General features: G+C 37.8%; 2 protein-coding genes across 2 annotated transcripts in view; one reads left to right on the top strand and one right to left on the bottom strand.

Moving 5' to 3' along the window:
• Positions 1-13,787, top strand: part of ZFAND3 (zinc finger AN1-type containing 3) — a 131,187-nt gene that overhangs the window by 78,805 nt on the left and 38,595 nt on the right. The window contains exon 4 of the mRNA XM_031594070.2: positions 9,471-9,650. Within this exon, the coding sequence (XP_031449930.1) occupies positions 9,471-9,650 (180 nt within the window). The remainder of the gene's footprint in view (positions 1-9,470; positions 9,651-13,787) is intronic.
• Positions 9,921-13,787, bottom strand: part of BTBD9 (BTB domain containing 9) — a 201,731-nt gene continuing 197,864 nt past the window's right edge. The window contains exon 13 of the transcript XR_016464103.1: positions 9,921-10,901. The gene's annotated coding sequence lies outside the window, so the exon portion shown is untranslated. The remainder of the gene's footprint in view (positions 10,902-13,787) is intronic.

Below are 13,787 nucleotides of genomic sequence, written 5' to 3'. Positions count from 1 at the left end.
CTAGAAAGATTTAATTTGCTGTAAAAAGCCTTTCATCCCTGGTGAAAATCTTGGCAACTTGTAGGTGAATTCTTGAGAATGTTTCAGCTGTACAAGTGACTGTTATTGACAGAAAATGAGACACATACACAGTTTGATTGGAACCACATAATGTGGACTAAACGAATTAATTAAAAAATAATAGACGTGTTTTGAAATTGGAGGGCTCTCTCTAGGTGTTGGAAAGGGCACAATAAAATGTGTTACAGAGATAGCTCCAGTACAAGAGAAGCTAATTGAAACATTTCTTTTATTAAAAGAATATTAATTTCTACATGTCTTGTAAATGAAGTGTCCAAAATAAATGTGAATGGGAATTAAAATCTATTTCTATCAGTTAACAGTCATGTTTTCAAGATCTCTCATTTATAATAAAAATGCCTCAAGAAGTTCACTTCATTAGTTTACTTGTTTTATGGGTTTACTTATCAGATTCTAATCAAAGAGAACATTTCTCCCTCTATATGAGCCTCATAGATTTTATTGTACCATCAATCTGAATTTAATTTGAAGTGAAACATTTCTTACTAATTTGATCAATTTCAAGAAGAGGTTCTACTGCTAAAAATTCAAGTGATAAAGATGCAGAAGTTCAGGGCAATTGCAGAGCTGCACTGTTGTGTTACTTATGTTCTCTTAGGCAGTTCAAAACTTGCATGTCTTTTCTAGAATTCTGTTTTGTCTGTTGTTAAATGTTCATGTTGCAGATTTTCCAAGTCTGCTTTGGGAATAAGTTCTGCAGATCTGAGCTTCTTAGATGTTTTCCCCAGGTACCTTTTTTCAGACTCTTATATTTAATCCCCAATGTTGTATTACCCTCAGATCGCATTAAATGCTCGTCCTCCTTAAGCAGCACATGGATCCCTCAAATAACTGCATCCATGCAGTTTTACAGGGTCAATCAGTAACTTGATATCTATTTAGTTGTCCTGGCTGCAGGGTACCAGGCTTTCTCACGCTGTTTCTCCCAAGAGGTGCTCAGTGTGCCATCATTGCCAGTTTTTGCAGTGGCAGTGCGCAGGGCTCCATGGCAGGCTGCCCTCTGGGCAGTCAGTTTTGGTAGATGTTCATCCAGATTAATGCATGCTCTCTACTATCATTGAAAAATAAAGTATTTCTCATGGTCATGATCGAGGAGTGGTTGCTTTATGTTTCCACAGTCTATTTAAAGCTCATACTTTCACTGTGGGTTGAGTTAGTACAGATATCCTTTGACACAAGCTCGAGAATCCATGCAGTTTCAATTAATCAGGTAATAAATTTTCTTAATCTCCTGGTTACACTGTCAGGTGCAGGTGCTACATAGCTGCCCTCCATTAGCTACACTTTTTGCAATGCAGTGCTGTCTTTATTTAGTACTTTCTCACTGTCCGTGCTCTGTACTGGATTAGAGTACAAATGCTAACCACAGATGTGAGGGATTCTGTAATAGGAAACCTAAGAGAGGATTGTTAAAATAATCCTTTACTCTCTTATAGCTTCAGTACTTTGGATCTTGTAATGGTAGGCAATAATATTTGTTCTTTATTATTGGCAAGTTTTATGAAATAATGAAATTTTATATGAAGTAAGGTAAGCATGCTACTTAAAGTAACAGTAGGGAATGTGACACAAGGGTTTTGTGGGTGTTTCAATGACTTTGTTACTGTCCAGCACTGAAGTAGCTCCAGTAGGCAAACTGTTAGGTCAGACAGAGCAAGGAGTGTGTGTTCTGTAGAGAAGCTGCACCCAGAGGAAAGATGGTAATGAAATTCCTTTTTCATCAGTTCTGTATTTCACAGCTATTTTGGGGATAGCGAGGTCATCTGCTGTGGAAATGGTGGGTTTTTCCATAATGTCCTGGAAGGTGTTGTGAGCCTGGTTGAGTTGCTGTACATTCTGCTACTCCAATACAAAACTGCGTTTCTCTTAAAAGATGTAAGCACATGTATTCATTAACAACTTGGATTCTGAATTGTAGATCACTTATAATAATGTTATGCTTGTTGTCTTACTGGTCTTTGTTTATTAATTCCTTTTGAATTTTCTTGCTAGATAACAGGCAAAGTTTGGTGATCAAATCCAGACTTCCTACGTAAGTGTGGTAGGGAGTCCTTCTGAAGGGAGAAGGATGGCCTCCTCTGTGGTGTCACCTTTAAGCAGTGGTTCACCTCTTTTGAGGTGGGACTTAAGTGAAAACACAATGTCTATCAGGTTTAATTAAAAAACAAATAATTGGAAATAGATCGTGTTAAGTATCCTAACAGCTCTTCAGTACGAAGGTTGTATGTAACCTGATTCAGGTTTCTGAATGATAAATACAGGCAATTGCTGCTGTGATCTGTCTGCTTCCTGCCTTTGTAGAATCATCGCTTTTTTTTTTTTCCATTTATTTTACCCTTTCTCTTATTGAATTTCTGCTTATTGAAAAAGAAAATGAGGTGTATATGAAAAGCCCAGATTCTGTAACATGCAAATCACATTTTCTGAAACTCCTCTTAATAATGTGTTGCTCTTTTTAAAGGTGCTCACAACTCTGAAGTTCAGTTGCAGAGAATATAATCTTTTCAGTAGTTTTGATAGTTTGTGAGCTCTCACTGTACTTCGTGTTTGATTGTGAGAGCGATGAGCTTTGCTGATCATTCGTGTATTTTTACACAAGCTATTTCTTATCTCCAGACTATTTCTCAGTTCATTACATATTATTGCTATTAGGTACTTATTAAGAAATATTTTTCTGAATGTGCGTGCATTATATTTATTTACAGATATAGATTTGTACAGCTCTTAGCTCTGATTGTGTGTCGTGGTTTTGGTTGCCTTCTGCAATACAAATGCTTGTTTCAGTTCTGTTGTGTATTCCCCTTAGGGCAGGGTCTCTGTCTGTGAGTGGGCTACTGCATCTTTGTTACCTAAAAGAAAAAAATCTTCTCTTCCATGGAATTTAGTTTAGTCTGTTGTCAGAGCTGTAGATTTCATTCAGATCTCAACTTAAGGGAAAGGTTTTACCCATTTCACACTAATTTATTGTGCAAAATGTAGGTATAAAGGAATGGGGCTTGTAATGCCTGCAGTAGGCTGTGAACCAGAAAAGTCCAGTGAAGAGTTCAAATGAGAAAAAAAAAAAAGAAAAAAAAAGGTAAATAAAATCTTGCAGAAATATGCCATGGTTGTCATGTATAAGCAGTCACATGAAGAATAAGAATGATACAATAACTCAGAACAATCAGTTCACTGTAATGCTTCCGGTGTCATAATATTTGTGTTACTTCTCACAGAATACTCTCAAAAAAGCACTTTCTCTGAAGTGTGAAGCTGTGTTCTGGTCAGAGTAAGGTAAAAGTCTCTTGTGTGCAGTGTTGTGATTCTACTGAACATCCAATTTAACACTGCCATGTTAATTTATATTCTGTAAAAGAACAAGATGCTCTCGTTAGAAGAATGTGCAGCCTGCGCATTTAATGCAGTGTAAGAAGCAAACACTCTCCAAACACCATTTTTGCTATTTTACACTGCTAAGTTATGGGAGCTGTAGGGCTGGAGAGTGACAAAGAGGTGTATTATAGCCTGTCAACAAAAATTACTTTAAAGACTCTAATTTTTTCCTCTTAGCATTCTGTTTACTCTGACACTTCTTGCAACATCCATCATTTATTTGAATGAACCCATTCTTTATTGATGACAACATCTGTTTTAGACCAGAGAAAAAGAAGTGTTTGTAACTTTGATCCTTGAAATAAGCTGAGAAAAGAGCTCAGTTTTAAGACCACTTGTAAATGTCATAAATTGTATGATTATTATGCCACAGCATCAATGCAAATGGGGAAAAAAGCTCAGGCTTAGTATTAAGTCATTTTGTGTAGTGTTCTGGCGAATTTGTCTTTTTCAGAATTAAATGTTTAATGATACATTTATATGGCTCATATTTGGTTGAACCTCAAGTTTCTACTGACTGTTGTTACAAGATTTACTTATCAGGAGCTAAAGGGTTCTTCCCAGTATAGTTTCAGACCCCTTACACTTCAGAAAAAGTCAAGAACTCATTATTATCTTAGATATTTTGTCAGATATTGATGGTTTTAATATCAGAAGCTATAAATAGATGGTTTTCATTATCAGTATTATTATAAAATTACAAAAAGGCAAAAGATTGCTCTACAAAGGAATTTATTCTTCAGATGTCTCTGAACATACCTGGTTTCTTCCTTTTCTTTCAATCTAAACTATTTGAGTGTACTGTATAAAGAAACCATGAAATGTTTGTATCATATCTGTGTATGCATATAGTCATTGTGCTGTTTGCAAACAAATGCTAAGAGCGTTGTTTTTGTTTTGCTACTTACCATTAACATCCAGTGCATCAGAACTCTGCCTGAGGTTTCTGCCTCTGCGAGTTGGGATGCTGGGGGCAGCCCTTAAACACAACAAGGTAGGATTTTAGAGCTCAAAAACTGGCAGTGTTGCTGCTTGCTACTAGCAGCTTCTCAATCCAATGGAGTAAAATCTTCCTGGATTGATTTCATGTGTTGTCCTGAGAACTCTTTTTGACTGCTAATCCCCCACGTGAGAAGCAGCTAATTGTCAAGTTGCATTTGGGTGTGGGTTCCACCTGGTAACTAATAAAGCCAGCAATAGGAGTAAACACTTTTTGACAAATGGAGAAACCTTCCTAGCCTGTGTGCCAGTAGAAGGCTGTGTAAAGTCGTAGCATTGCATTTTGTTAACTAGGAAAGCGGAGTGTTGAGTAATTTCTTGTATTTTTGGTCAGTCGTTGTGCATTTTGGCATTGGTTTTGCTAGCATAGTGAAAGCCTCAGTAAAAAGAAGACAAGTTAATGAAGGTGTTTTGCATGTGTCTGTGGTTAAATAAAAACTTCTGGAAATGATAAATTACGTGCCAACTCTTGTTCTGCTTTGGTTTCTTTCCCACTGAGGCTGTTACGGGAGGTCATTGTTCTCTCAGTAGAGTTTACATTCTGATCTTAATCTGAGTAAAACCTCCCCTTCAGATCTTGCCAGGATCTTGCCTGTTATTGTGTTCATATTTTTGTTTTGTTTTATTTGTTAAGCAGTTAAGGCTTAACTGGTTTCATTCAGGCACAATTGCTGCTGCAATTGTTGCCAACTCTTACTGCCTTTTAGGAAGATGAAGGTGGTCTGCCAGTTAGCTGTACTAAGAGGTTTTTGGTTAAAAGAAGCCAAATGCAGTCTGCTCTTACTCAGGAAAGTGTAACGCAGCTAATACAACATGTCATAAGTTACCTATTTGCAGCAGTAAAATGCTGGACCTCAAATTGTAAAGCAGTATTTCAGAAATTAGTTGAAAATGTAAATCAAAGTTGTAACATAGATTATATTTCTGAATAGGTCATGTATTGCTGTCAAAATTACTAAGGCAACTTTCAGTAATTTATGGTAACTCAGCAATATTTAGTAATAATTCACTATGTAAATGGTACAGCTGTTGTGTCTCAGGCATTTAAGAACAGCAGCTTCGATGTTTTCCTCAAGTATCTTGCCTGCAATGAAAAAGTATTTAAAAAGAAGGATTGGGAGGTGTCCTCGGGTTCCACCCAACTGTTCAGGTTGAAACATTTTTGAAACTTAATTGATCTGCAGACTGGGTAAAAATTAGTTCTGAATACAAAGTCCCGGAGAGGGAAAGGTAAAAGGCATTTAAGTGCCATGGTGGATTTTGCTGCCATGTTGCCACTCAAATTATGTTACTTGGAAGCTTGTTGGGAAATGCAGTCACAGCATGATGATTTTTGACAGCCTTTTATGTTCTTTTAAATTGGTGAATTTATCCACAGGTTGATAAAGTGAATAGTGCTTCAGAAAAAATATAAAGTCCGTTTATGTGCTTATTAAAAATAGAGCTTTAGGGGACACAACTGTAGCACTGGTATCTACTGCACTGTCTTTAAAAGACTATCAGGACTTCTGTTATTTAGGCCATTTACTTAAAAGATGTTCTGCATTCATCTGTAAATGCCCTTAGTGGAGGGCACTGAGCTAGTCCTACCTACGCATTTGCATCTATCTAGGAAAAAAAATAGCCTGTGAATTTTTGGCTTACCAAACTTTAATAAACTCCATAGTACCTATTGCTGGTTCTGTAACTCTGCACTCACTTTTTGATGGATTTTGTGCGTTCCTCATGATGTGTAATATTGAGCTTAAGGTTTTTTTTGTCCACTCCTTGAAAATGAAGGTATTCCCATTTCTCATATACATGCACAGTGCAGCTTTGCTTTTGTGCACTGCGTTGGATGCAATCTCATATAAAACACTTTGCCTCTGCAGTCAGCCTTATAGGCAAGTTGTACAGTTTTCTCTTATTTTCTCAGCTGTTATTTGTCGACCAGTAGTTCCCAAAGTGTCTCCAGCTGTGAGCTCTCCTGCCAGAACTGTTGTCTCAGTGTAGGTGTGAAGAACTGGGGAGCTTCTAAACTGATGGTTCCAGGTCTCATTGCTGCACCTATTGGATTATAGCTGGTGCAGAATCCCAAGAACTCAAAGCTTTCTTGACTTTTACAAGCAAGCTAATAATGATCAGGAGCCAAACTTACATGAAACTGTGTTGATGACTAGTGAGGCCCGAGTAGGTCTGTTACCCAAAGAGCTTTCCACCAGGCTGTTGTCGACGCAGATGAATTCCTGTCTGCTGCCACCTACTCTTCCCTGGCTTTGAGCTTGTGCTTATCCAAGCTGAACTTCTGGCTGAGGCTTCCGCAGCAGAAGTTACAGCTTAATTTTTCTGGCAATTTACTTTTGAATCCAAAATCAGCAATTAGGGACTGTTCAACTGCAGTGCTTCCCAGTCCCAATGCGTCATGTTGGCGACCTGTGTTTCTGATGCATCATTGTCTGCAAATATTTATAGACTGCACTGTTTTTCTCTCTGTCATAACAAGCAACCTTCACTTATTTATACGTGTATTATGTTTGCAAAATGAATTCATTCTGCCTTGGTGGTGGTGGTGGTGTTTTGTTGTATTTTCTTTTAATGTATTTAAGAATGTCAGGAGGTGAAAGCAGCTCATCCTCAGCTGTCCTTACTAGGAGGAAATGCTTTGCATTGTGGGAATAACTGGATGCTAAGCAAACCAAAATCCACTTGGCTGGGAGAGGGGTGTTCTTGGGGGGTGTCTGAGGATGCCAGGCTGAAATTAGTGGTATGGCTGGTAGGAATTGAGACAATGCTATGGCTGATCCACTATCAAGACCATGGGTTTTGGAGAGCCCTCAAGAGGGGCTTTGCACTTGAAAAGATTTCACCTGAATCTGTTTTGGAGGTGAGGTAAGCCTGAGAATGGGACCTATCCAAGATATGGAGTTTGGACTGTGGGGGCATAGCTATAATGTTGTACATAGCTTTAACGTACCATAGTGATTTACTCCCCTTGTCTAACCTAACTGTCATAGATCAGTGAGCAGCTTGGAATGCTGGTGCTGGAGCAGGCAATTGTATTCAGCTAGCTAGCTAGCAGATCTCATACTATTGGTTGCATTGATGCCTTCGTAGGTGCACTGACTGGCTTTTTTTTCTTTTTTTCTTCTTTTTTTTTTTTGTCTTCTAAGGCAATCTTATTTTGTGGTCTGGTTCAGCATCTGCCTTCCCCAGCTTAGTTCTCCTCTCTCTGTCGTGTGCTGAAGGAGAAGGGATTTGGAAAGTGGAGAGGCAGCTGCCTCAGCCAGCTGGAGAAGTACTGCTGCTAACACTTGTGTTCAACTGTTGTAGTAAAGGTCTTGTCTCCCATGTCGCAGGGCTCCTAGAATTACCTGTCTGATCCGGCTGATGGAAGAAGCCGTGTTGGCTGGCACATTTGAAATGCGTTTTAAACTGCTAAATCAGTGTCTGGAAACTGGTATAAATATATTCCTTCTCCTAGCCCAGAAAAGTCTTATTTACAAATAGATAATAAACAATGCTGCAGAACATGCATTAGCTTAGATTGTGGCTGTCCAACCTTTGGGCTTACTTGGGCCGCACCAGGCCGGTTTGATGGCAGTAGCTGCAATTCTAAGTGAAGTCTCAAGATGTTCCTCTGAGATTTGTGCTGTAAGCGTACTGTTTCTGCACTTCATCCTTGAAAATAGTTGTTTACAAATATACATACTGCCAAAAAATCAGTGATGTGAATAAGGTGTGATAGTGAAGCAAGGGATATTTTTCTCTGGGCTTAAAAATCTGATAAAGAGACAGACACAATCAGATTTTTGAGTTGAATGATAGTTTATTTATGGCCAACTGAATAGAATCACTGATGTGCAAAGAAATTGATGATTTTTTTTGCAATCTTGAAAGTATTCTCAAATTTCTTTATCAGAACGGAAAGCATGGCTTTGTATTTTTCTCTGCTCGCAGGATTGTGTTTAGCCAATGTATCAAAATGCGTGAAATTATTTGCCCTAACTTGTGCTAGCTCTGCACTGAGCCCTCTGCTTTTTTTGGTTACAATGCAGACAGTGTTAATAGGGCACCAGTGTTTCAGCTGTTGTTGAGCGATGGGGCCGGGTGCCATGATGGTGTGGGGCAGAGGTGGCCACATTGCAGGTTGTGCTGGGCCATGGGTTGGATGTGCCTGGCTTAATTGTTGCAAAGTACTCATCTGTTGTTTTTGTTTGTTTGTTTGTGTGTGTTTTTTTTTTAACCATTGAGCAGGCTATGTCTTGGGAGGTACAGAATGAGAAAAGAGAAGGGGATAGGATTGCTTAAAGATTTCTAGATTCAGTTCAGCCCAGGCATGAGAAAAGAATGTAAGACAGTGTAGGCACAAAAGGAGGAGCATAGCACAGGTAGCCCTGGAGGACTTAAGCGCAGAGAGGCAACACATGGGTAAGTTGGATGAAAATAGAAGGAATTCCCTTTGTGAAGAAGCTGTGGCTTGAGTGGGAACCTGGGAAGGAGTTTGTGCTGTAGTTGGTATGGATTGCTATGTTTTCGTGAACCCACTCCTACACTATTTTGAGATCTAATTTTGTGCAATAGTACTCTGTTCTTTCTCTTTCATTAAGTCATAATGTACTGATAATAATGTATTCCATTGCTTAACTGGAGTGTGAAGTATTATTTCATTTTAGGTTCTAGCTTGAAGTTAAGAAGTATGGGGGAGGGAGCTGCTTTTCATAAATAACTGCATTTAGTACTAAAGGCAAATATGACGAACTGAAAAATTAAAAATTATGGCTTTTCCCACACTAAGAAATCTTTACTTATTTTAATGGAAGCTATAAACATTAACAAAGAATTTTCAATTTCAGATAACCTGGTGCACAATTTAACAAAAAAAAACCAGACTTTGCAATGTTTGTGGTGTTTGAGATTAGGAACAGTCAGAATGGTGATACCTTTGCCAGTATTTGGGGTGATTTTCGTTATTCTGGTATTTGAGTAAAATGTATTAAATTAAACAAATGAGATGACATATGGAACCTTGATTTTGATAGATTTCCAGAAGAAGCAGCCAGATGATGACTCAACTCCCAGCACAAGCAACAGCCAGTCAGATTTGTTCTCTGGAGAAACAAACAGTGACAACAGCAATACCTCTCTAACCACGCAGGCCGCTAACTCCAACCAGCAACTTTTGACAGAACTGAATGTAACTTCACCGAGCAAAGAGGAATGTAAGTGCACAAGTCCTAAGTGAGAGCAAAGGAAACAAATATGTTTCTCTTCATTTGCAATGTTATGTTCTACTGACTTCTTTTTGGAAGGAAAGGCAATGCTTTTTGATGGTAATCATTAGAAGTTACCCAGGAAATGCAAATTGATGATTTTAACCAAAGAGCAAAGGAAAAGGGGTCACAGGAGTTTCTGGTTAACTTTATAGCTGGCTGAAATGCAGCATGCAATTTAATCATTTAATTTTATTATTTAAATAATTTAATTATATAAATCTTGAGGCACTTTTATTTTGAGAATTTTTCTCAGGTTGATAGTAAGTTAATATATATTCTTATTTGATTTTTAATCATTACAGTTGCACGTAGTATTGTCTGTAATGCGTGTTTGTTTGAATTCCTGCTAGGTCACTTGGATAAACTAAGCTTCACATGGTAACCTGCCTCTTTATTTCATACTCTCTCTTGAAATATCAGGCAATTTTTTTTCCTTAAGCTAGGCTAAAGAATTTAAAATTAGTAGAAGTGTGTTGTGATATAGAGCTTCACTCTAAGCCTCTTTACAAGTTCACACTGTCTGTATATTGAGTTTAAAAATCTGCATTCTTTAAGTTAACCTTAAATGAATAATTTATAGTTTCATGTTGCTCAAACCATAGCTTTATTTTAGAAGGTTCTCTCTGTAGAGAGAATCCCTCTTGAGCTATGTTCACCTATGTGTCTTGTGTAGTAGACTGATGTACATGTAGCAAGAAAAACTCACTTATTCAGGTGGAGAATCTCCTAGAGCAGCACTTATTTTTCTGCTGAAAATAAGAATACCAAAAAAGCACAAGGATTGAGAGATCTTTGATATGGCACGATTGCTTTCAGTTGTATTCAATGTTTGCGTAGGATTATTTTTACTGAGTTTCAAAAGTATTTTATTCTTTTTACGGGTAGTTAGATTTTGCATTTAAGTTCTTCTTATTTATTCAGAACGGCTATGGACAAAGCAGTAATTGCTGTTGTGGGATTGTAGTAGCTTATTAGACTAAAATAAAATGCTTAATTTAAAATTAACTTTTCTACCTATATATGGGAATATTTTCAGAAATACAGCAAGAATTAATAGGTACTTCCTATTCTTTAAACTTGAACTTGTGATATCAGTAATAAGGGTAAACTTGCTGTGTAACTTGTTGCTCCTTCACACACACAGTTGCTGCAGAACACCCATCTCTTCCTTCTGTCCAGCATTTGTCCAGGGGAAACCTGTAGTATCATGTACAAATAAAAAACAAAGCTTTAAAACACCCTTCCAGTGAAATGTTGTGCTGTAGCATCACATTTGGGCATTCGCAGGGCAGTGGGATTCAGCACCTCTGGTGGCTTATTAGCAGAGATCTACTATCTGGCATTACAGGGTGCTTTTCTGGTGCTTATTGGGTCAGGTTTCATGAATTGTGTTCAGTGACGAATTAAATTGTGTTAAAGTGTTTCTCTTGTGGCTGAGAAGCACTTGGGGGTATGTGGGAAGGTGATTACAGAGAGGGAAAGAAGGGAGGAAAATTAAATCATGTCCTTCACCCTGGATCGCTGTGTGCTTGTGAACATACACTCAAGGTGATGGATATTAGGCAGTATGGCCTGCAGAGCATTTGAAAATATTACCTATAAAAAATTCTTTATGACTTCCTGCTGGGGTGATTTTAAGTGAAATACAGTGGAGAGATTTATTTAGAGCTGGAGCTCTTTCTGTCTTCTCACATCTTCACTACCTCTTTAATGAAGCTTAATACCATTTATCAGAAATAATTATGCACAGATGGAGCTTTTCTGATGGGTAATGGTCTCAGAGTGGAAGAGGCTTTCCTGTAATGAAGAATGCAAAAACTTTAAATGTCTTCTTGATTTTAATTTAAGGGCATCCTTTTCTGTGCAATATTTATTTTTCAACAAGTTCTGTAAGGCACACACTGCTCTCATTGTAGCTGTGTCCTTTAAAGACTGATACTTTGCAGCGCTGAGTGATGATGTACAGCTGTGTTCTGTTCAGAACAGAATTGCAGTAATGCACCAGAAATCAATATATTGGGTTATTAAGGTAATCCCCATCAGAGAATGGAAAGATGAGAGTGCTCAGGAAAGATTTTCATGATGTACCCCGTTTCTCTCTCCTCCCTGTCATGCTTCTGAGAAGAATCTCACATCCAGGCATTTGCTATAGCAGTTCAGTCCCCACAGTAAAGAGTTTGGACAAAATTGTAGCAGGTCGTTTAGGCAGTTAAGAAATTCCACTCATGTTATGACAACTAAAGAGAACCATAGAAAGCTCATATGGTAAGATTTATATTCTGTATTGGAAAGACTGTAGGGTTTTTTTTATTTGTTATTTCTCGTAGTCATTTCCTTTTTAAACACTCAGTGAGTGATGGAGAGGAAATGTTCCTTGCACTGAATTTTGCACTTCAGTGTGACAATTACTGAGCTTCTCATATACATGCCCAGGTTAGAGTTTCCCAAGCCCTCAGTTCTGAGCAATGGCAGCTTTGCTGATGAATCTTGTACATGGAAGGCAGTTCTCAGTATTACAGTTGCGGTCCACAAAAATGCATTAAGAATTTATGCCAAGAGATGGTGGTGCAAGTTTCAGGATGTTTTTCCCCCCCTCACTTATGTTTTGGTTTTATGAAGTATTGCATATCATGGTTTGTATGATTGATTTTTAAATGCTTTTAGGGAAATTAGGAGCTTTAGGGGGAAAGACTTCTAGGATGATTTTGTTTGTTTTATTTTCCATGTATACTACTCCAGTTGCCTTTTTCCATCTCAAATTTTTCTGTCTATTATATTGTCAGTGGCAGTAAGTTTTTTGAAATGAGTTTTTGCAGATAAGGAATGTATTGATGCTAGTACTGCTTTACTAAGTCTAGATTTCCTTGGATTTTAATGATCTGTTTCTTAGCAGATTGTTAAATCAGTCTAATTGTTGTTCCTCTGCATTTTTACATGCAAATAAGTTTCTGCGTGTTGAAGTTCTCTTTAATGTATTCTTATCTTTTACTTTGGCTCTTTTCATTTAGGAAGTCAAGGCAGAAGTTACTTTAGTGTTAGTCACCATATCAACTGGCTGCTTTGGCAGTGGTTTCCTTTTTCATTGGGAGGGAGAGTTGTTTATTTCTAACAGAGGAAGAAGGAATTTGTGAAAGGCCTTCTGCTTCTTTCTGCCCCTTGCTCCACCTTAAACTACCCACACTTTTAAAAAGGATTAAAAAAAAAAAAGCTTGTTAAGGAAGGTTTTATGTATTTTGGTAAGGAAAAGGTCACACTGAATATGGAATAATTTTGCTTAGTTTCAAGTCTTCATTGCTTTCTCAGGGGCTGTCACATTATTTTTCTGTCACTGTGTGGGTAGACCTGAAGTTGACACTGTGCAGGTTTAAAACTAACTGTGTTGTTACGTGACAGGAGAAATGTCAGCGTGAACAACTCGAATTCTGGCAGCTGGATCAGATTTGATATTTCAGTAGTTCTTAGCTTCAGTTGACATTATTTTATTTTAATTATGTGCTTAACTCTTCCTGGCCTCCTCAAATTAGCAAAGATCACAATTGAAAAAGGACAGAAGGAATATCTGATGTTTCAGAGCTGTTAAATGCTCTGCATTTCTGCAGTGAAGACTTTGTAAGAAGATACACAAAGACCTGAGGTATTGCTGTAAATGTCACAAAATACGTTGGGATTTCAGCACGGAAAGGGTGACAGTCACTGTCCACACCTTAATTCTGTGCTGAGTTTCTGAAGCCTAAATGTGATTGTCAGGGCTGAATGCCTGTAAATTTTCTCTAGTTATTGTATAGCTTCCGAGATTTGAACTGTTGCATATCGAGCTTAAACATTTTCATCAATTTATTTCAAATGGTTTAACATATGATTTGCAAGACAAGTTTAAAGAAAGCTTTAAAACATTGTTTCTTTTATTAAATGTTTGCATGTGCTGCAAACACTGAGTTGCAACCAATTATGAAGTTATTTTGGTGAACTTGCTTTTTGTACATAAGGGGCACTCCAGCTGGCACACAGATGCAGCAGGCTCCCATGAGAGATCTCTGGCAGAAAGGTGAGAGATTGGGGTTTTTTTCTGCTGCAGCTTTTGAA

This window comes from Phasianus colchicus, chromosome 2, assembly GCF_987193195.1.
Source record: "Phasianus colchicus chromosome 2, bPhaCol1.hap1.1, whole genome shotgun sequence".
In the NCBI taxonomy this organism is placed as follows: domain Eukaryota; kingdom Metazoa; phylum Chordata; class Aves; order Galliformes; family Phasianidae; genus Phasianus; species Phasianus colchicus.
This window is presented reverse-complemented; position numbering and strand designations above follow the sequence as displayed.